Raw genomic sequence first — 24,852 nt, forward strand, 5'->3', positions numbered from 1 at the left:
ATGCCGAATTACAGTAAGCTACCAAATCTCTATCATGTTCCTTGTTGATAACGATTTGCAGTTCCTGAGTTTTTGCTGATCGAACTTTGACAACCTTTCTGGAAAGTATATATACATAGCCATGAATGGCTGCTCAGTGCATTTCATGTAACTGACCCGGATTTTGAGGCAAAGGGTAGATAGTGAGGTCAGAATGAATGAAGTATCTCAGACCAAGTGGCAGGAGAAATGTTTAGACTATGAACCTCAGAGTCCGTCTGTCTGGCTTAAAATCCCAACTCTGTGTGCCCATTTCCTTATCTGTAAAATGGGGATAACAGTACCTACATCATTACTGCTGTTGTGAGGTTACACAAATTACTATATGTAACTACATAAATAATGCCAAGTAAATGTTTGCTGCTATCATTATTTATTACCCACATTTTGTGCCTCTTAATTTAGCTCTCCAGGTCTTATAACTAGTTGAATTTCCTCCTTGATTTGGTCTTGGTTTTAGCATTGTAGATTTTTATCTTTGCCTTGGATCCTCAAAGTTCGCTGTAAAGCTGGGACAGTCAGGAGGTATTTATGATGTAAGTCTGCACTCTTTCACTCCCTTTCTTGCCAAGGATTAGAGGGATGATGGCTTCTGTGGGAGATAAGGAAATGTGAACTAATCACATTTAGAAATGAGCAGTTTTCTGTGCTGCACAGCACAATGGCACATGGATGGATGTGTCTTAAAACAGAATGAAAACTATGGACTGGAACTTTGAGAAGGGTGAAGTCAGGAATGCTTTTCTTTAACCTGGATCTATATGAACTGGAGCATACTGAAAAGGTGTTACTAGTAGATAACTGTGCTCCAAGGGGAGATTAAGACCCATTGATAAAGACGGACTTGGTTCCTTAGACTAAAAACACAGCTTAATTCAGGGGAAACACAAGCTGAGCAAAGACTGAGGAGCAAGACTGTGGGGTGGTTAGACCAGACCAACTGAGCTTGTGCCCTGCGTTGTTCCTTCACCAGCAGGTGTGCTAGTGGATCAGGAACCCTCTACTCCCCCTGGGGTTACCTCATCTGTACAATGGTTGTAACAAGAGCAATTTCCTCATAAATTATTGGGAAGAGTAAATGAACTAACCCACACATTTACTCATAGTACAGCCCGGAAAAAGTGTCCCACTAATGTTTGACATGTTTATGTGATTCATAAATCTGTAAATATAATCTGGACATTTTTAAAAAGTGAAGAATATGAGTCAAACAAGTGTGTGCTTAGTTTTAAATAATAGTGTTGAGGTAGAGATAATTAAGTAGTAAGTAAAAGAAGATACAAATAGTTATTAAACGTACAATTATGATTCATATAAAACTTATAATTTCACCGAACAATGATTTGAAAGGACTTCCTTGCACCAGCTTTTCAATATGCTACAGGAGTATAATACCAATTTTCTTATTAAAAACACAGTATTGGGGGATTTTTTGATTCCCTAAAATTTAGTGCATTTTTTTCTTCACACTTTATGAATGTTATTACCGTGAACACAGTTCTGCTTCATTCTAGAAGGACACTGTTAAAATACAGAAGTTTTCCATTGTAAGAATTCATTTCTGTGCATTAGAAAGACTTCTAAGAAAGGAACAATTATTCTGCACTACAGGGTGAAAGGAGATAGAATAGGATTACATATTTCAACGTTTTCTCCAGGGGAACAACAAAGTGGAACATCTATTCAGTTGATTGGTTTGTAATGTCAAAGAAAGAGAATTAGGCGACATACCTGGTGCCCTCAAGTAAACAAGAGCCAGTGTGTGTCAGCCACAATTATTGCTTGTACACGATAAAGTGAGGAAAGGGAAGCCTCTTGCCTCACTTCCTGAGAAACGTCAACATATTTAACTAGAATAAAAGCAGAAATCATGATCACATCATTGATAAAAATTAACAAGGAAAGCCTTCCGTCCTAAACTTTATTAAAAAAACATTTTGGCCGTGTATTAAGACGAAATTCAAAAACACAGTGATTGTGATTAATAAGAAAGTAAAGGAACATAGGTGGTTCCATGTGGGTAGCAAGACCCCCAGCTCACACTGTAGAAGTCCTACAGACAAACTAAAAACCAAGCCCTCTAATTGGTAGGTGTGTTCACATCTGTAGGTGACTGTAGGTAACACAGTTTCAAATCTAGTAAAAACTAAGGCTGGGCTGAACATTTTATAATTAAGCTCTAGTCTCATTATGATTCTGGTCTTGAAGAAATGAGGTAGAGAGATGGATGTAATGACTGCGATAGATTCTTTTTTATACTTCTCTGCTCCATTTTGGAAAAAGTTGAGTCCAGCATTTCATGAGACTGGTGTAGGCAATTAAAATACAACTGCTTCCCAGTTGGTTAATCGGGGTCACCTCTATATTTATAACTGGTTCAAGTTGGAGATCAATTAATATCCATTTTCAATTCAATTCAAAGACTCATCCAAATGCTTACTCAGCTGCCTCTTACAAAGCCAGGTAAAAATCCCCAAGTCCACACCCATGTTTGGACAAGAAAATAAATTATAGTTAAAAAAAAGTACCATGGGTCATCCACAGCCTGAAAAGATACCTTTAAAATTATGTATAATAATGAGAGTGGTATATGAGTATTTGATTCTAGTTCAGAAACACTAATCTTAATGACAGGGTTGGAAAATTTGGAGCATTCCTTTATGCCTTTTTTTTTTTTAATAGTAGACAATTCAGTGTAGATGCTGAACTAAGTAAAAATAAGCAGAGATTCTCTCCAAGTTAAAAAGTTAAAGCCATCACCTCTTCCATAATCAGAGACGTTATATGTAAATAAATGAAAATGTTAAAATATTTAAATTGCCTCAAACCATTCAGTTCAGTTCTGCAGGATGGCTGGGAAGATGGTTTGTCAACTTGTCATAGCGAAGCAGGGAGGGGAGGAGAGCAATGATGATCCTATGACTAGATCTGTATTTTTTCTAGCATCTCAGGTGCTAAAGAATGAAGACAAAACAGGAAAAAGGGAAGGACGTCCTGATATTTCAGGGGCTGCTATAGACAGCTGAGAATAAAGGGGCCATAAAACAGAGAAGGCCCACAAGGCTGTCCCATGTTTGTACAGATTTCCAAGCTAGGAGAGCACCTACTTTGACCTCCAACCGCAGAGTTTTCTTCACATTTGACCCATAACAGATGTTTAAAAAATTGCTCCTTTCTTGATGCTTTAAAGAAGTAAAAACCAGTATGAGAAGTGTTCATAGAACTCTGATGGTCCACACTGATTTTGTGATTCCATTTGCTCCTTATTCACTCTTGGTTACTGGTTTTACCGCCCCCTGCCCCCAACATGGCCCAAGATAGGGAAGAATCAGGAAGAAAACAGATTGGAATAAATATCATACACTCTTGCTGGTCTTAGGTTTTATATTCAGCAGATAATTAGCTTTTGTAAAGCTGGATTATAGGTTATTCTATAACGTGTGTCATTTCAGTGTCTGTGACAGTGGAATGGATGGAAGAGGCAATACCCTGGGTATTAGCATAAGCACCTTTGACTCTTCATCCTTCTTCAACCCCTCCCCCCATTCTATTTCTTAAATGTCTCTAGTCTATACCCACCCCTCTATTTCACCTCTCACCACACCAGATAATCCTCCACCTCGATCACGTCAGCTGCATGACATTAGCTGGGCTCCAGTGTCTCTAGCTTTTTCCCAACACTACCTTCAGAGCTACATATCTGCAGAGAATGTCCCCCCTCACTGCTAACAAGTGTAAGCTGCAACTTATTTATAAGGTCTGGCCTCAAACGACATTTCTTGCCTCGTGTTCCCCACGGCTCTGTCACGCTGCCTGTATTCTAACTGCATTCAGGAACTATTGCTCTCTGGACAATCAAGGCACCCTCCCATTCCCTGCGCTAGATCTAGAGACAGAAGGTCCTTCTAGCTTCTTTGCAAACATCCCTTCCTCTGTAGACCTCTTCCGACCCAGAGAGTCAGAACAAGCCCCCTTCTCTCTTTGGCTCTCATAACACTTGTCTAACACCATACTGACGTGTTTGTCAGACTGGATCATATGTAACTGCATACACATCTCTTTCTGTTTAGGCGAATGCTTAGGGCAGAGATAGTATATTCCTTATTTTTCTATCTCTGAGCACAGAATATTTAGCTATTAATATGTTATTCAGAGAACAAAGCACAGAGTCTTATACATGATAGACACTCCAGGAATTGCTTTTATTGAGCAACACTGCATTTCTAGAACCACATGGGGACTTTAGGCTGGTTTGGTATAGCCGACCTGGACCTTGTACTGTGAGTAGATAGACACTGGGTAAGTGTAAGGGGAAAAGAAATCTAAGAAATCATTGTGTTGTTCTGACAATGTGCATGTATGGCATTTCCAAGCACAGACTTTGGCAGCTTCCAGGTCCTCTGTCCAGGGAAATTCGGTTAACAAGTCAAAGTTTATTACAGAATTTCATGGTTAGCTTAAGCAATTTTAATAAAGCCTTGGGCAAAACAGCTACATTCCCCACTGGACATTCTATTGCACACTGGAAAGTATATTGCACACTAGATCAGTGATTACTGTACCTGACCCACTCAACGGTGTGTGAAACAATTCCACACAATGGAAACAGAGTACTATGGTACAATTTCTGTGCTTTTGTAGCGTGAGAAGAGACCGAGAGGAAGGGATGTCATTTCTAGAGCTCACTATATCCTCCAAGTAAGCCACCTAGGGGCTTGTAGGGAGAGTATGGCCTTTGGAGTTGCAGACCTGGCTGGAATCCTGGACCCATCTCTGACTAGCTGGAAGACTTCAGACAAATTAAAGCAACTGCCTGTGTCTCAGCATCCTCACGGACAGAACTGGAAAAATAACGGTTGCGATGGGTTAGTGTAAGAACTAGTAGATGAAACGTGCTCAGAATAGAACCTGGCGTATTTTAGGCATGCAGGAAATATTGGATTCCTTCATTTCTTTGGGTCTCAATTTTTACCTGTGTGTAAAACGTGGGATTTTTTTTTTTTTAACCACTTAGTTACTTGATGATCTCAAGGCTCTTTCCAGTTCTAAAGTCACATCACCCTCTTATCTTTAGAGGTGTGAACAGTAGTGAGAACCTTTGAAAGTGGTTTCAAAGCTGATGAATTCTTTAAACAAAATTTTTTTAAGCTTATTTATTTTGAGGGAGAGAGCAAATGGGGTAAGGGCAGAGAGAGGGGAGAGAGCAAATCCCAAGCAGGCTCTGCAAGGTCACCGCAGAGCCTGATGTGGGGCTTGAACTCACAAACCATGAAATCATGACCTGAGCCTAAATCAAGAGTTGGACACTTAACCAACTGAGCCCCCCAGGCACCCGAAAGCTGACACATTCTGATGAATGTGCTGCTGTCTTTGGATTTCCTTAGGTTTAATTTTCTCTTCTTCGAGCTTCTTTGAGATCATTAATTGCCAAACTCTCTTCTAATAAACCCATTTCTGTGCATTTCCTCCTTTGTTCCTGCAAGCACTGCTTTAGCTGAACCCCACACGTTTAGTTATGTTGTGTTTTCATTTTAATTGGTTAAGAATATTATAAAATTTCCCTTGTGATATTTCATCTTTTATCCCTGGTTCACTTAGAACTATGCTGCTTAACTTCTGTGTATTTAGAGATTTTGCAGTTCTCTTTCAGCGATTTTTTTTCTTAGTTTTTAATTCCACTGAGGTGAGTGCACACATTTAGTGGAATTTCAGTCCTTTGAAATTTGTTGACTTGTGTTATTACCCATCATATGGATGAATCACACTTTCCACTTCAGCAAACATTCTCTGTGTCACTGAAAAAAGGTACATTCTGTCATTATTGGTTGTAACAGCTAGGATATAAATGTTAATTAGGTCACTGCTGGTCACGTTATTCAAATGTATATACTTACTGATTTTTGTTTTCTACTTATTAACTCCGATACTAGAAGAAGTTTATGGGCTCAGGTCGTGATCTCATGGCCCGTTGAGTTCGAGCCCCGCATCGGGCTCTGTGCTGACAGCTCAGAGCCTGGAGCCTGCTTTGGATTCTGTGTCTCCCTCTCTCTCTGACCCTCCCCTGTTCATGCTGTGTCTCTCTCTGTCTCAAAAATAAGTAAACATTAAAAAAAAATTTTTTTTTAAAGAAGTTTATAAAATTTCCAACTATTTCTCTTAGTTCTGTCAAGTCCTGCATACCTCACTTTATTGCAGATAACTGTTTTTTACAAATTGAAGATTCATGGCAGCAAACCTACTGGTGCCCTTTCACCAATGGCATTTGCTCATTTTTTGCGTCTCTCGGTCACATTTTTGTAATTCTTGAAATATTTCAAACCTTTTCATTATTATATTTGTTACGGTGATCTGTGATGTTTGATGTTACTATTGTAATTGTTTTGGGGTGCCACAAACCCTACCCAAAGAAGACCGAACCTAATTGATACGTGCTGTGTGTTCCAGACTGTTCCACTAACATGCCTTTCCCTGTCTCTCCCTATTCCCTGAGACAGAAAAAATATTGAAATTAGGCTGATTAATAACTTTACAATGGCTTCTAGGTGTTCAAGTTAAAGAGTCACATGTCTCTCACTTTAAATCAAAAGCTAGAAATGATTCAGCTTGGTGAGGAAGGTTCTCTCAGCTTAGTGAGGAAGGCGTGTCAAGAGTCAAGACAGGCTAAAAGCTAGGGCCCTTGCACCAGTTAGCCAAATTGTGAATGCGAAGGAAAAGTTCTTGAAGGAAATTAAAGGCGCTACGTGAATGAACACACGAATGATAAGACAGCCTTACTGCTGACGGAGAACGTTTGAGGGGTCTGGATAGAAGATCAAACCAGCTACAACATTCCCTTAACCCAAAGCCTAGCCCAGAGAAAGCTCCTAATTCTCTTCAATTCTTCTGTGAGGGCTGAGAGAGGAGAGGAAGCTGCAGAAGAAAAGTCTGAAGCTAACAGAGTCTGGCTCAAGAGGTTTAGGGAAGGAAGCTGTCTCTAGAACATGAGAGTGCAAGGGGAAGAAGCAAGTGCTAATGTAGAAGCTGCATCACGTTATCCGGAAGATTTAGGTAAGATAACTAACAAAGGTGGCTACACAAAACGGATCTTCGATGCAGACAAAACAGTCTTCTATTGGAAAAAGAGGCCATCTGGGACTTTTTTTTTTTTTAATTTTTTTTAACGTTTATTTATTTTTGAGACAGAGAGAGAGCATGAACGGGGGAGGGTCAGAGAGAGGGAGACACAGAATCTGAAACAGGCTCCAGGCTCTGAGCTGTCAGCACAGAGCCCGACGCGGGGCTCGAACTCACGGACCGCAAGATCATGACCTGAGCTGAAGTCGGCCGCTTAACCGACTGAGCCACCCAGGCGCCCCATCTGGGACTTTCATAGCTAAAGAGGACAAGTCAATGGCTGGCTTCAAAGGGCAGGCTGGCTCTCTTGTTAGGAGCCAAGGCAGCTGGTGACTTCATGTTGAAGCCATTGCTCATTTACCATTTCAAAAATCCTTGGGCCCTTAAGAATGATGCTAAATCTACTCTGCTTTTGCTCTGTAAAGGGAACAACAAAGCCTGGATGACAGCACATCTGTTTACATGAATGTTTACTGAATGTTTTACTGAATGTTTTAGGCTAACTGTTGGGACCTACTGCTCAAAAAGATTCCTTTGAAGATACGACTGCATGTTGACCATGTACCTGGTCACCCAACAGCTCTGATGGAGATGGACAACGAGATTAATGTCCTCTTTATGCCTGATAACACAACCATTCTGCAGCCCCTGGATCAAGGTGTCTTTTCAACTTGCAGTCTTATTAAAGAAATACATTTTGTAAAGCCATAGTGCCATAGATAGTGATTCTTCTGATGAATCTGGGCAAAGTAAACTGAAAGCTTTTTGGAAAGGATTCATGGTCTGAGGTGCCATTAAGAACATGTATGATTCATGGGGAAATTAAGCATAAGTATATAAATAGCACTAACAGGAGTTTGGAAGAAATTCCACCCCTCATGGAAAACTTTCAGGGGTTCAAGACTTCGGTGGAGGAAGTCACTGCAGGTGTGGTGGAAATAACTAGAGAACCAGAATTAGAAGTGCATCCTGAAGACGTGACTGGATTGCTGCAATCTCATGATCAAACTTTAACAGATGATGAGTTCCTTCTTACGGATGAGCAAATGGAGTGAAATGGAATCTACTCCTGAAGATGCTGTGAAAGTTACTGAAATGACAACAAAGGGTTTAGCATATGACATAAACTAAGTTGATGAAACACTGGCAGGGTTTGAGAGGAGGGACTCCCAATTTTGAAAAAAGTTCTACTGGGGTTAGAATGCTACCAAACAGCACCTGATGCTACACAGAAGGGTCACTTGATAGGGCAAACTTCATTGTCTTCTTTTAAGAAATTGCCACAGCCACCCTAACCTTCAGCAACCATCCTTCCTGACGGGTCAGCAGCCATCCACATCGAGGCAGGACCCTCCATCAGCAGAAAGGTTATGACTTAGTGAAAGTTCAGATGATGGTTAGCATTTTTTAGCCAAATAAAGTATTTTTAAATTGACAATTTACATTTATACAATTATACGCTGTTTTAAGACCTAATGCTATTATGAATAGACTACAATACAGTGTAAACATAACTTTTACATGCAGTGGAAACCAGAAAATTCATTTCATTCACCTTATTTTGATATTCACTTTATTGTGGTGGCCTGGAACCGAACCTGCAATATCTCGAGGTGTGTCTGTATTTTGAAGCCGTATTATTAGGTGCTTAAAGGAATATTACATCTTCCCACTGAATTGAACATTTTATCTTATGAAATGTCCCTATGTCTTCTTAGCTTAAACCCTTAGCTTAAAGCCTGACAAAACTTTGTTTTTGTTAGTGGACAGCACATAGTTGTATCTGTATCTTAGTTGGAGTGTTTAGTCTATTTTAAATTCAATAAAATAGTTGGGGTTAAGGCTTCCACCTTTCTATTTATTGCATCCATGCTTTATTCTTTTCTAGCCCTCTTTTAGAGGAGTTATTCTATTTAATCTCTTACATGAAATTTTTATATCATTCATTATAATGAATGAATATTATACCTATGTTTAGCAGAACCTATATAGGTATAATATTCATCCTTCACTAAATACAGATAAGCTCTAAGTTTTACTTTATCACTTCCCAAGTAATGCAAGACTACCTTTAAAAGAGGTAACCACTACCTTTAACCACATTTGTCCCTTCTGCCCTTTGAGCTATAATGGGCTTATATCTGCCTTTCATGTTACCATCCCTACACAGCATTATTAGTTGCTTAATACAGTCAATACTCTTTGACATTATCCTTTTCAGTGCTCTTAATTCCTTTTTATGGATTTGAACTTCTCCTTGTGGTCATTTTCTCTAAGGCAGAAAACCATCTTTTAGTTTTCCTTTGAATGTGGATGACAAGGTCTTTCTGTTTTTGTCTGAAAACCTCTTATTGTGTTTGCAGGATACTTTCACTAGGTATAGCCATCAAGCTTGGCTGTTTTATTTTTCCTTTAGCTCTTTAAAGATGTTATTTCATTGTCTTTTAACTTCAAGAATTTCTCTATTAAAAAGTCAACTGATAGGCTCTCTGTTGTTCTTCTGAAGGTAATAATTTTTTCCTCTCTGATGGATTTTAAGGTGTTTTTTTTTTCCTCTTTATTTTTGCTTTTCAGCAGTTTACTAAAATGTGATCAGGTGCAATTTCCTTGGAGTTTACTGAGCTTCTTGAATCTGTGTGGGTTGATGTCTTCAAATAGTTTTGGAAAATTCTCACTTGTTACTTCACATCTTTTTTCTCGGTGTCTTTTTCTGAGACACCAGTTATACTTCTGTGAGACGATTTGTACCTCACATGTCTCGTCTATTTTATTCTGTTTCTTTTACTCTATTAAAGAAAATCTATGCTTCAATTTACATATATTTTAACTGACTTCTCTTTGAGTTCACTAATCTTGCCTTCTACTGTGTTGAGTCTACTATTAGGCCCATCAAGTAAGTTTCAACTTTTAGACACTGTATACATTTTAATTCTAAAATATTCATTTGATTCTTTCATATTTTTTATAGATTCCATGTCTTTGTTGAAATTATCCATCTTCTCATTCATTTTACCTTACTTTTCATCTATTTTCATTAACATTTAAAAATAGTTATCCAACAGCTTTTGCCTGTCAACTCTATCTAGTCATCTGGGGGTCTGACTTCTATTATCTACTTTTTCTTGCTTATTAATCATATTTTCTTGATTCTTTGCATGGCTTGTAATTTTCATTGTATTCTGCGCATTACATTTATTATTTTCTTACTAAAGCATAATTAACATACAATATTATAGGATTTTTAGGTGTACAACATACAGATTCAACAATTCTATACTTGGTGCTCCCACAATAAGTGTATTCACTATTTGTCACCAAATGCTCTTAAAATTTTGTCAACTGTATTCCCTGTGCTGTACTTTTCATCTCTGTGACTTATTTATTTTATAACTGGAATTTTATACCTCTTAATCCCCTTTATCTATTTCACCCACTCCCTCACCTACCTCCCCTCTGGAAACTACCAGTTCTCTGTATTTAAGAGTCTGTTTTGTTTGTTTGTTTTTGTTTTTTGGGTTTTTTGTTTTGTTTTGTTTTGCTGACTTGCTTGTTCAAATTTATTTACAATTTTTTTAACGTTTATTTATTTTTGAGAGAGACAGAGACAGAATGCGAGTGGGTTACAGGCAGAGAGAGGGAGACACAGAATCTGAAGCAGGCTCCAGCCTCCGAGCTGTCAGCACAGAGCCCAACACGGGGCTCGAACTCACGAGATGTGAGATCGTGACCTGAGCTGAAGTCAGATGCTCAACCAATTGAGCTACCCAGATGCCCCGTTCAAATTTATTTTAGATTCCACATATAAGTGAAATCATATAGAGAAGATATTTTCAAATGACACCTATGACAAAGAGTTAGTATCCAAAATCTATAAAGAACTTATAAAATGGAACACACAAAAACAAGTATCCAGTTAAAAAATGGGCCGAAGACATGAACAGACATTTTTCCAAAGAAGATATCCAGATGGCTAACCGACACGTGAAAAGAGGCTCAGCATCTCTCATCACCAGGGAAATACAAATCAAAACCATGATGAGATATCACCTCACACCTGTCAGAATGGCTAAAGAAAGGGGAACCCTCTCACACTGTTGGTGGAAATGCAAACTGGTGTAGCCACTTTGGAAAACAGTATGGAGTTTCCTCAAAAAGTTAAAAATAGAACTACCCTAGGATCCAGAAATTGCACTGCTAGGTATTTACCCAAGGGATACAAAAATACCTATTCAAAGGAAACATGCACCCTGATGTTTATGACAGCATTATCAACAATAGCCAAATTATGGAAAGGTCCCAAATGTCCACTGACTGATGAATGGATAAAGAAGATGTGGGATGGACACAAACACACACACACAATGAAATATCAGCCATCAAAAACAATGAAATCTTGCCATTTGCAATGATGTGGATGGAGCTAGAGAGTATTATGCTAAGTGAAATAAGTCCAAGAATGACAACATGATTTCACTCATAAGTGGAATTTAGGAAATGTAACAGATGAACAAGGGGGGATAAAAGAGGCAAACCATAAAACAGACTCAACTAAAAAGAACACACTGAGGGTTGCTGGGTTGGGGGAGATGTTGGTGAGGGGATGGGTTAAGTGGGTGGTGGGTATTAAGGAGGGCACACGTTGTGATGAGCACTGGGTATTGTATGTGGGCACAGGTTGTGATGAGCACTGGGTATTGTATGTAAGTGATGAATCATTAAATTCTACACCTGAAACTAATATTACACTGTCTGTTAACTGGAATTTAAAAATCTGGAACAACAAAAAAAGGAAAATCATATAGTATTTGTTTTCCCTGACTTATTTCACTTGGCATAATGCCCTCTAGGTACATCTATGTTGTTGCAAATGGCAAGATATCATTTTTTATGGTTCATATTCCGTTGTGATATCTATATATCTATATATATATTTCACAGAGTCTTTATCCATTCATTAATGGATACTTGTGATGACTGTATATCTTGGCTGCTGTAAATAATGCTGCAATAAAATACAGGGATACATGTAACTTTTTGAATCTGTTTTTGTTTTCTTTGGCTAACTACCCAGTGGGATTACTGGATTATATGGTGGTTCTGCTGCTACACATCTTCTGCCCATTTTTAATGTTTATTTATTTTTGACAGAGTACAAGCAGGAGAGGGGCAGAGAGAGGGGGACACAGGATATGTAGTGGGTTCTGTGCTTACAGCAGTAAGCCTGATGTGGGGCTCAAACTCATGAACCACAAAGTCATGACCTGAGCTGAAGTCGGCCGCTCAACCAACTAGGCCACCCAGGTGCCCCTCTTCTGCCCATTTTTAAATCCTATTGCTTTTTGGTGTTGTGTAAAATCTTCATATATTTTGGATATTAATGCTTTATCAGATATATCATATGCATAAATCTTCTCCCAGTGGGTTGTCTACTTTGTTGATGGTTTCCTTTGCTGTGCAAAACCTTATTTCGGTGTAGTCCCAATAGTTTATTTTTGCTTTTGTTTCCCTTGCCTGGGGCACATATCTAGAAAAATGTTGCTAAGCTGATATCCAAGAAATTACTGCCTATATTTGTTGTTGTTGTTTTTTAATAGGAGTTTTAGGGTTCCAGGTCTCACATTTAGTTCTTTAATCCATTTTGATTTTTTGCATATGGTGTAAAGAAAGTGGTCCAGTTTTCTGGGCACCGTTTTTTGAAAAGACTATCTTTTCCTCACTGTATCTTCTTGGCTCCTATGTCATAGATTAATTGACCATATAAGTGTGGGTTTATTTTTGGGCTCCCTACTCTGTTCCATTTATTTATGTGTCTATTTTTGTCTGGGTATTGTATTTAGAAGAGCTGTTATTTATGGGTTCCTTTTCCTCTCTGTTAGGCAGGAGAAGAGGCTGATCATGTCAGTTGCAGTATTTGAACTGGGTGCAACTAGGTTGTAGGTTTAGTTGGATTCAGTTGACTTTGAATTCAAATGTGTCAATGGCAAGACTTGAATATTCATGTTAGGTTTCAGTGGACTTTGTTTTTCTAAACAGTAAGAGATTGTGGAAGAAGACCACTCTGCTTTTCCATCCCAGCTTTCCATTATTCCGTGTTGCCCACTGAGCAGCACATGTCTCATGGAGAAAACTGTGTTTACTTTTGGCCCTCCTCCAAATGTAATGCCAGCTCACCAAGAAAGGACTTTTCTCTCTGGACATGGAACTTGTCTAATCGTTGATATCTTCAAAGCTCTACTATCTCTGTAAAAACAGGATATTTATAATTTTTTAAGTGGTTGAAATTCCACTTGGAAACATAAGTCCTTTGGACTACAGTTTCCAATGAACACTTTTTCTTACCAATTAAGTTATACAGAGGTTGACTGCTCTCCTGTTCTCTCTTCGGTCCATAATTCTTCTTACTGTGAAACCGTGCTTAAACTATATATATTAGCAAAAATGAACTAAAGGAATCTCTTGGATTCTATAAACAAGATAACTAGCTTCCTTTTCAATAATTTTCAGTGTTTGCTCATTCTATCATTACTTGGGTGATAACCAGGTAATTTATTGGAACCCAACTGGAACCTATTTTAGAGCTACAGTAACTAGTTGGTTTCAACTGGACAAGCTTAATTTTATAAAAATGTCTTAAAAATTTTTTTCTAGAGGGAGTATGCAATTCAGGGTGAGGAGCAGAGGGGTGGGGGAGAGAGAGAGAACAGATCTCAAGCAGGCTCCACGCTCAGTGCAGAGCCCCACACGGGGCTCAATCCCATGACCCTGGGATCATGACCTGAGCCGAAACCAAAATCAGACATTCAACCAACTGAGCCACCCAGGTGCCCCTATACGACTTCATGTTGAAAATCCAAGGCTTCAGCTTAAGTTTTATTTAATTTTTTTAGGGAAGGACTTAAAAAAAAATCTAGATTGATTAAATGTTTTCCAGCTCTGATCAATGACTATTTTTCTATTTTTCATATGTTCTGACTAGTAAACCTGTACCTATAAATGTGAGAACTAAATCATACACAACCCCTGCATATTTTTTTAAAGTACAAACTGAGACTAAACACTTGTATTTTTTCATGTTTCTATTTAATTTAGTATACCTAAAACGGTAAATCAATCATATAATGGAATGTGGATAAAATGAAATATTTTGCAAAGCTAAACTGTTGTGAGAACACATCTTTCAAATTCAGTGATTTCAGAACTCTCACTGTATAGTTTTCCTTCACTGAAAATTATTAAAAAACCAAAATGATCCCAAATCTGAAGCATCATGGCAGCTGGAGGAGAGTGGGGGCAGGTGACAAGGAACGGATCCGTGTGCTGTAGGCTCCATTCAGTAGTGTCCCTCTGTGATGTGCAAATATGGAAAGATTTCATTTTTACCAGTAACAACTATGGACCTTGCTCTGTCTCATCTTTATTCTTCTGCCTAGTGGAAAAACTTTAAATTGCTCAATAGTGATCGATTTCTTGGTCCCTTTCTGTTTTCATATTTCTGTTTTGAAATTTAGCCCAGTTGAAAATGTCTATTTCCGAGCTTCCTTCTTCCCACTTTGTGCATAGTCTCAAGTGCAGCTGCCAGGAGCCGTCTGTGGTCGGCAAGAGTGCTCTCTGCAAGTACCACTGGTGCCAGTGACGGTAGTGTGTGTGTGTGTAGGGGTGGGTGGGGTGGGGTGGAAGATGGGTGTGCATCCACTTACGCTCAGGTCAGAATGATGGCATTAGTTCCGTTCTTTTGGATTGCTTCTCTATCCAATGCTGACAGATTATGTCTGTTTACGTCTGGTACCCCAGTGAGGATGCTATATGGACTATGGCTCCTTGAGACTTCTGGAAACTGACAAAGCACGCCGCATTCTCTTTGTCCCGACTCTTAAGATACGGGGAATGGCCCTCTGAATGTGAAGTCATGGAATCACCTCTTACCTGTCTCAGTCCGTGGTAACTGGAGCTGCCTGTATTGGCTGCACAGGCCTGGCTCGAACCCCCTCGGGTAGCCTGCCAATGCCTCTCCCTCAGTAAATCTCCACATCACCCACTCTGGACTGAGGGAATGTAGCGAGACGCTATCTGCATCTCCCACAGCTCTGACACCCTTGGCGGAAGCTCTTCTAATCCTGTAAGGAAGCTTCTCAAACTCCCAGTTCCTCAAGCCAACAGTTGCTTTAATGAACTTTGGCCAAGACATAGGCCTTCACCTAAGGTCCAGGGTCAATGCTGAAATGTCACAAGCAATTCTTTTGGGGTACTCCAAATTTGGAAGGATGACAAGAAAATGCTTCCTCTCCATAAACACGCATCACGAAGAGGGCCACAGATACGGGAACTCTGCTCAAGGGCATCCCACTTCATAAGAGGTTTTTCTGGACTAAGTGGGTGGGACAGGTTGTGGGGAAGATTCTGCTAAGCTTCCCACACTTGGTGGGGGCTGAGGCAACTCTCTGAAGATGAGGACTCTGGACTCCGGTGTAAGCTGTCTTCCTGTAAACAGTGCGGTCCTGGTCAACACCCCTCCTTGGGAGCAGGTCAAGGTCTAAGTAAATTCCAGCAAATTCCTATCCAGCAAATGAATATATACTCTACATTTTACAACGTTTGTTAAGAATGAGCTCAAAACCCCTATAACATTTGACTCTATTATCTGCTCTCTATTATCTGATGGTGTGAATCGAGTCTTAGTGCTTTTCTACATTTAGACTATCATCACCATTTTCAAAGGGAAAAATGTCCAATATCGCATAAATGCCCATTACGGGTAAAAGCGTTTTATTCTCACTTGAAAATAAATCCCACTTTAATAATAACTAATGGTTGTGCATCCCTTTATCAAGAACTATCACATTTGGTTCCTACAGCAAACCTTTGATATTTGTTCTACGTTTGCTGTAGTTCATGGTTATTTCCCCATTTTATGGATGTGGTAATTAAAGCAGGGTGAGGTTAGTTAACGGCTCTGTCAGAACCAGGGCTCTAACTCAGGTTGAGAAATACAAAGTGTGGCTTTTTCCCACTGCGTGTGCTTTCCTACAAGAAAATGATGTATTCTCAGTATGACAGAGTGGATCCTCTGAGAAACTGGACACGTGTGTAGGCACCTGATGCCATCCCATCCTGTGATCAAACATGTGCACAGACAGGTGTGGAGGATTAGCCTTCTTGACTGTACGACCTCAGGCCATATCCCAAAGGACCGCTTTTGGGAAAGGATGCTGGAAAGAGCCAAGCACATAGAACGTTTCGGTCCAAGTTCCCTTTGGGTCTCAGTTCCCCGGGTACTTAAAACGAGCTTTATTTGGTTGCAGAATTTATCTGCATCTAACATAAGGCTAGTATTTGTGAAGCCTTTGAAAATACACGAACTTTGTCATTCAGCAATAGCGAATTTTCCTGCCAAAGACTTTAGCACTAGGGGGAATAATATGCCATGGGCTGCAAGCCACAGGGGTCATGATGACTTCTAGAAGTAACGCAAGGAAGCATTGGGCAAGGAAACTGGAGCTCAAAGGCGACGCATGCACGCCTGCTGTTACCATAGTTACAACAAGAAAGGCCATAAGAGACGTACTATATTTCTTATAAGCAGGGAGAGAAGTCTTGCCTGGTTTAGGATCACTGGGGTGAGTAATCCTGGCTATATCCACAGGGTTTCATCCTGGTTCCCCTGAGTTTCAACATGGAACAGGAGAAGGGATAAATCATTTGTTTACATTCAATGAAGCTGTTCCTATGTTCTCTCATTTAACCTTTATTCTCAGAACCTGCTGAAGCTGGCAGTCTTTATTCACTTCCCTACCAGCAAATTGTGAGAATTAATGGCCGTGGCTAATTTTAGTAGTTTGGGTATGGTGCTCTACAGGGAGACAAAAAAGGGGGGGGGGGTTGTGGAGAATGTCCCTCTCATTCCTGACTTTTCTGAGGCTGAATCAGGACAGCATAACAACCGTGATTCCCCAGGGTGGACCTCCCCAGTTGGGCTTTCCAAGCATCACGGAACCTGGTCTAACTTGTCTTCCACTGAGTCTCCTGTACAGCACCCCTACCTCTCCTTTGATGACAACTTTCTTAATGATGCATTCATTGCACTCTGGGCCGGATGATTTCATCTTTAGACAGTTTTGAGAGGTAACAGTGATACAACACTTACTGCGGATTCTGGATATGAGACACTACAAAGTGCTCTGGAATGTCATTTCATCCTCAGAGGGACCCCAGGAGACAGAGAACTATTATCAGCATCATCCCCATTTCACAGATAAAGAAACTGAGGCTGAGGGTAGTAAAGAAACTCCTCCACTGTCAGGCAGCTATGAAATGTCAGAGCCCAGGGATATGCGACCCCCCCAAACCAGTGAGTGCTGTATCTTCCAACTTCTTCACCTGGAGCTGAAGCCTGTCTTCTTGTTCCTTCCAGCTGCCGGTCCTAATTTTGTCCTCTGAAGACCCATGGAAAAGGTCTTAATTCCTCTTCCCCTACTAAATCTTCAGATATCTTACATGGCTTTCAGGACTGTCTTGTTCTGTTCAGACCACAGGACACTGTTGTTAGATGTCCACTCTTCAACCCCTTAAGTCATGTATTTTCGTTTGGCTTCCTGCATTAGCGCTCTAAGGGGGCTCCCCACTCTGCCCTCTATGTTACACCTGGCAGCAGTGGTGGGCCTTAAGAGAGGTTAGGTCACATCAGTCTTCTCAAAATACTCTGTGGCTTCTCAGGTCATTGGAAGCAAAATCTCTGCAGCCAACTTCAAGATGAGCAAGCCCAAGATCATCCTGTCCCCCCCCCTCCTTGCTCATACTGTTCCCTGAACATGCCAAGCATGGTCCCAAGTCCTTTCCCTGGAACACTCTGCTCTGGAAATATACCTGGTTCTTTCCCGTCCTTCCTCCTATCTCCCTTCACAGGCACTACCCACACCTTAGCAGTAAGGCCTGTCTCCAACCACTCTACCGAAAATAACAAATCTCTCCCCTCATGGGTCTTCCCTCTTCTCCTTCCTTTTTGTATTCTTCTCCATAGCACTTATTATTTTCCTTATTTTCTTCATTTTTGCCTACCCTCTCCCTTTGGGCCCACTTAAGAATATTAAGCTCTCGAAAGGGCAAGGAGTTTTTTGGGGTTTTTTTTGTCTGATTTATTTATTTTGGCAATTTATTCTTTATTTGTATGTGCCCAATAATTATTAAAACTTTTGAAAGTGGTTAGTTTTATCAGTCTTCTGCAAACACCCGGTGTTCATCCCAACAAGTGTCTTCCTTAATGCCCCTTCCTATTTAGCCCATCCCTACACCCACAACCCCTCCGGCAACCCTTAGTTTGTGCTCTATAGTTAAGAGTCTCCTCTATTTTGTCCCCCTCTCTGTTTTTATATTGTTTTTGCTTAAGGGCAGGGAGTTTTATCTTCTTAGTTCAAAACTAAGGTTAAATCATAAGTGGCAGACAAAATAACCATTTCATATGGGTCAACCCACCATATCCCCAGCACTAAGAGCAAGGCCTGGCACAGAGGCATTAAGTATTTGGCAAATAAGTAAATAATTTATATACTGATACTAAAAATGCTGTAGAACCTTTATGCACTTTATTATCCTCAGGAAGAACTTCACTATCGCGTGGCTGGATATCTGATATCATCTCTGTCTTCCTAATCCTTTGTGGAACTGAATATAAATAGAAATGCAAATAAATATTAAAAACTCTTGCTGACACACTAACTCTAGGCTTTTAACTGTATGATATTTTCTTTGAAGCATTCACTAGTTTCAGATTCATCTATCAGCCTCAACATCTCTGTGTTGAGAGGGGTAACTTCCATATCAATTGCTAAAATCTGTCTGGATTCAGGAGAAGCTAATTCTTTCTTAAGCTAAATTAAGGCAGTGATTTGACACAATCACCTGCCAGAGAGTGACCCGCATATCATACTACCACTGTGTGTACATAGAAGAGTACGTATTCTTTGGAAAATATGTTTCACTTGAAAAACCTGTGCATTTGTAGCCTTTAATGAGCATCTAGCTGAAAATCACTCTGAAGAATTTTTTCCTCCCATAGGGCATCACTTTCTATTGGTGGATTTGACGTCCTACATTGGTTTACTTTAACAAATGTTTCAGTCAGTGTGTTAAAAAAAAAAAAAAAAAAAACAACAACCTGCCAACAATTCCAGTGTCAAGAAAGGGAGACACTGATGTAATACATTATACCCTGTAAAGAAAATCGGGCTACTTACTGTACACGGACACAGTAATCCTTACTGCTAATCACAAGGTGTGGGGGAAACTGCTGTCAGACCCAAGTCACCCCTTCGATTACCACTGCGAATTATTCACTGTGAATTTGCAGTGCTGCTTATGGAGAAGCTGAAGGTTTTGTTCTCACACATTTAGGGCAAGGAGACAGTTTATAGTTTTTCAATAGGTAGAGAAAAGCCAGGATTTGTTCCTCATTCAAAATAACTAAAAGTCCCTTAAGAATCACAAACCAACAACAATTCTCACAGTCATCTACAATTTAATATAAAGCATTAGTGTTTTTATACCCACAACAAAACATGGACCTGCGGAAGTTTTCAAACACTCCTCCAGCTGCTTCATGCGTGTCTTCTGGAGCTCGGGGCTGTCCCACTCGTCCTCATCGATGCCCCAGTAGAGATCTATGACCTGGGAACCAATGGACGAGGCAACATCAGTTTACCTGCAGGAAAACTTAATTTCCCTTTATTCTTATTTACAGTGTTAAGCTAATGTGACTTTTAACTTTCCTCTTTGCAGCACGTTTTCCCTTAAGAGGGAAAATTATATTTAAGATCCAAACAGATATACTGTTTTACCCCATGATAGGTGTACATACTGTAATGTCTTTTGTTCTTTATTATACTGTTGACATAGGCCCAGAGAAGAATGAAATGTTAACTGTCAGCAGAGGTTTTGTGGAACCAACTTTTCCTTATATTGAAATGGTAACAGGAGTTCAAAAACATGTCTGGAAGCAACTGGGATATGGCAACCACATTATTTGAGACAATTAAACAATAGTGTATAATGGTGCTGTGCATCTTAATATGAGAAGGGAAAACCATAATGGGCGTTAATATATACTGACCTAGAGGGAAACATCTACATTTCTTAACAGGTGTTTTTAGGTTTTATGTATTTATTTTTATCATGCTTTATCCCACGGGAATAGACATTTTGTTTATGTCTGTTTCATCTGAGAGCAGTCTGGCTTTCATCAATATATGTCTGAGAAACAAGTATTGGAAACAATGAAAGGCGGTATGCCTTAATGAGAAGTGAGGATAATAGGATCCTCTATTTCCTTACTTCAAAGAGTATGAGGGAAGATGCTGAGAGTCTGTGAACACTTCCGCAAGCACACTCTTTGAAAAATCTATGAAGAACATTATGGGTTTCCTTCCCTTTACTCAACTGATGTTCTGCATACATAAGGTAAATGTTTCCAATTGTAGCTTTGAAGATTTCCTTTCTCTTGTTTCCCACAAGCAGAAAAAGAACCTCCCCTCCGTACTGGCTGTTTGTATGGCATTCACGGAGACGCAGGCACAGAGCGTGTGTCCTCCATGGTGCCCCAAGCGGACCTCAAGGGCTCGCGTACCTCCCGTCTCCTGGCCATGGCCCTGCATGGGTGTGTCTGCACCAGTTCTTTGTCTATGTGCATATGAGTTTTTAGATGGCTGACAAAGATATAACAACTTCTTAAAAAATATCCTTATGTTTTATGATAAATGATGAATATCATATATTTTGGGGGTTTTTCCCTTTAATCTACCTTACAAAGTTTAATCACAGTATTAAGGAAGGAGTCATCTGAGATGATAACTTCGGTGTCCCGTATGAGAGCCTATAACTTTGGCTATTTAAAATTAAATATAAATTAAAATGAATTCAGTCCGAATACTCAATAGCCACATGTGGCTACTAACTCTCATGTTGGAAAGCACAGATACAGACTACTTCACCATAACAGAAACTTTAATCTGGCATAACTGTAAGTTACTGAGATTATTAGAACAAGACATTTTTGGCCATCTACCAATAACTTGTCAAACACACAGATCTGCAATGTGAATGCTGACACTTAGCTGTACCACGCACAGATTAACAGTCATTCAGAGAGCCTGTTTTCCATCCTTTTGGCTGACACTGTTTGGACATATGTGGGGAAAGGTCTGATTTAGAACAAATGAATAGAAAAAGAAATGGTAAATATAAAGTTTGATATAGCAAATGCTATCAATATATACCTGCTCTCCTCTCCTCTTTAAAGGACATAAAATTATATAAAATATAATTGGATATGTAACCTATATAAAAACAGTCCAAAAAGGGAATAGAGTTATAAAGAAGTATGCTAGCTCAATGAAATTAAGTTGGTATAAATCATAGATTCTGAGAAGATGGGTCTTAAAATAACTATGAGTAACAAATATAGTGAAAAAAATTATTAAAGAAAATATTAAACCAATAGAGAAAATCAGTGAAACCAAAAGTTTGTTCTCTGAACACAGTGGAACAAAACTTTAGCTGCATTAAAAAAAATACTCAAGGGGCGCCTGGGTGGCGCAGTCGGTTAAGCGTCCGACTTCAGCCAGGTCACGATCTCGCGGTCCGTGAGTTCGAGCCCCGCGTCAGGCTCTGGGCTGATGGCTCAGAGCCTGGAGCCTGTTTCCGATTCTGTGTCTCCCTCTCTCTCTGCCCCTCCCCCGTTCATGCTCTGTCTCTCTCTGTCCCAAAAATAAATAAACGTTGAAAAAAAAAAATTAAAAAAAAAAAATACTCAAAATTACCAAAATCACAAGTGAAAGAGAGGCATTACTACTGACCTTATAGAAATAAAAAAAGGATTATTAGAGAATACGATGAACAACTATATGCCAATGAATTAGATTACTTAAATGGACAAATACCTAGAGAGAGACAAATCACACAGACTCAAGACAAAACAAAATATGAACAGAAATGTGAAAAGAGATTAAGTAGGAATTTGAAAGAAAAGCATAGGTTCAGATGGATGCACTGTTGTGAACTCTATCAATTCTTCACAGTCTTCCAAAAATTAGAAGAGAGAACACTTCCCAACTTATTCTATGAGACCAGTGTGACCCTCGTACTAAAGGCAGACAAACATATAAGAAAATGACAGGGCAGTATCTCATGAATATAAAACAAAAGGAGAAGATTCTAGAATACTCAAAAATATTCAAGAACACTTGAAAACCTAATCCGGCAGCATGTAAAAAGTATTACACAACACAACTAGGTGGTATTTATCCCAGGAATGCAAAGTTGGCTGAGCACCAGTAAATTAACTAAGGTGATGCACTTTATACGAATAGAATAAAGGGAAAAAAATCAAATGATCAATCTTAACAGATACAGAAAAAACATTTGACAAAACCTAACACCCCATTATGATAAAACACACAAAAAACTAGGAATAGAAATTAACTACCTTAACCCGAATAAAGGGCATATAATAATAGCATACTTAATAATGAAAACTCTGCCCTTAAGATTAGGAACAAGGGAAGGATATCCATTCTCACCACTTCTATTCAACACTTTCCTGGATGTTCCAGTCAGGGCAATTAGGCAAGAAAAAGAAATAAAATGCATCCAGATAGGAAAGGAAGAAGTAGATCTATCTTTATTCATAGATAACACGATCTTATATATTAAAATCTTAAGAAAACCACTAAAAGTGTTGGAACCATCGAGTTGAGCAAGGTTGTAGGATACAAGATCAACATACAAAAACCAAATGTACTTCTGTACACCAGCAATGAGCAAACAAAACAGCAACAGAAAGAATAAAAAACTTAGGGGATAGATTTAACAAAAGAAATGTAAAATTTACACTCTCAAAATTATAAAACACTACTGAAAGAAATGAAAGATGATCTGAACAAACTGGAAGACATCCCAAGTAAATGAACTGGGAGACTTAAGATGGCAATACTCCCCAAATTAATATTTAGATTCACAGCAATCACTATAAAACCCAAGCTGGCTTACCTACAGAAATTGACATGTTGATCCTAAAACCCAGAATATGGGAATTCAAGAGCTATTAGCAATTTAGCTATTCAAGAGCTATTTAGCTATTCCAGAATAGCTAAAACAACTTGTAAAGGAAGAACAAAGTTAGAGGATTCTCACTTCCAGATTCAAACTTACTACAAAGGTGCAATTAAGACAGTGTGATACTGGCATAAGGATATTCAATGGAATAAAATAAATCCTCACACTTCTGGTCAACAGATTTCAACATGGGTGCCAAAATAATCCAATGAGGAATGTATCATATTTTCAACAAAAGGTACTGGGACAACTGGAGATCCACATACAAAAGAATGAAGTTTGACACCCTACCTCACATCATATACAGCAATTAACTTGAAATAGATCACAGACATTAGTTTTAGAATTAAAACTAGTTTTTTTTTTTTTTTTTAATTTTTTTTTTTCAACGTTTATTTATTTTTGGGACAGAGAGAGACAGAGCATGAACGGGGGAGGGGCAGAGAGAGAGGGAGACACAGAATCGGAAACAGGCTCCAGGCTCCGAGCCATCAGCCCAGAGTCTGACGCGGGGCTCGAACTCACGGACGGCGAGATCGTGACCTGGCTGAAGTCGGACGCTCAACCGACTGCGCCACCCAGGCGCCCCAAAACTAGTTTTATAGAAAACACAGGAGTATATTTTTGTGAACTGGGATTTGACAATGGTTTCTTAGAGATGATAGCAAAGTACAAGTAACCAAAGAAAAAAGGTGAGAAGTTGGACTTCCTCAAAATCAAAGTTTTGTGCTTCAAAAGATGCTGTCAAGAAAGTAAAAAGAGGGGCACTTGGGTCTCTCAGTCAAGTGTCCAACTCTTGATATGGGCTCAGGTCGTGATCTTGCAGTTGTGGGATCAAGCCCTGTGTGGGGCTCCACTCAGCATGCAGCCTGCTTGGGATTCTCTCTCCCTCTCTCTCACTGCCCTCCCCTGCTCGTGCGCTCTCTCTCTCTCTCTCTCTCTCTCTCTCTCAAAATTAAACATTAAAAAAAGAGAAAGAGGACCCTATATGATAATGGAATTGCAGTTAGAATACATAAGGAACTCCTACAGCTCCATCAGATGACAAGCTGATCGAAAATGGACGAAAGATCTGAGTAGACGTTTCTTCACAGAATATATAGATTGTCAATAAGCACATGAAAAGATACTCAACATCATCAGTCATCAGGGAAACGCAAATCAAAACCACAATGAGATAACGCCTCACACCCACTAGGGTGGCTGCCATTAAAAAGACTGATAATAACAAGTGTTAATGAAAATGTGGAGCAGTGTCATACGTTGCTAGTGGGAATATAAAATGGTGCCGCCACTTTGGAAAAGAGCCTGGCAGTTACTCAGTTACACACAATTACCACACAATCGAGCAGTTCTCCCAGAGAAATGAAAACATACGTTCACACAAAAACTGATATTCGTAGCAACATTATTCATAATAGCTAAAATGTGGAAACAGTCCAAATGTCCATCAAGCGATCAATGGGGAAGTATAATGTGGTATATCTGTAAATGGAATATTATTTGGCAATAAAAAGTAGTGAAATACTGATGCTACAACATGGATGAGACTTGAAAACATTATTCTAAGTAAAAAGTCAGTCATAAAGGAATCGCTATATG

At 39.4% G+C, this 24,852-nt stretch overlaps 1 protein-coding gene across 1 annotated transcript in view; it reads right to left on the bottom strand.

Annotated features, from left to right (window-relative positions):
- NWD2 (NACHT and WD repeat domain containing 2) overlaps positions 1 to 24,852 on the bottom strand; it is a 183,249-nt gene that overhangs the window by 72,385 nt on the left and 86,012 nt on the right. The window contains exon 3 of the mRNA XM_030314056.1: positions 19,693 to 19,809. Coding sequence (XP_030169916.1) covers positions 19,693 to 19,809 — 117 coding nt within the window. The remainder of the gene's footprint in view (positions 1 to 19,692; positions 19,810 to 24,852) is intronic.

The sequence above is a fragment of the Lynx canadensis genome, chromosome B1 (assembly GCF_007474595.2).
Source record: "Lynx canadensis isolate LIC74 chromosome B1, mLynCan4.pri.v2, whole genome shotgun sequence".
Taxonomy (NCBI): domain Eukaryota; kingdom Metazoa; phylum Chordata; class Mammalia; order Carnivora; family Felidae; genus Lynx; species Lynx canadensis.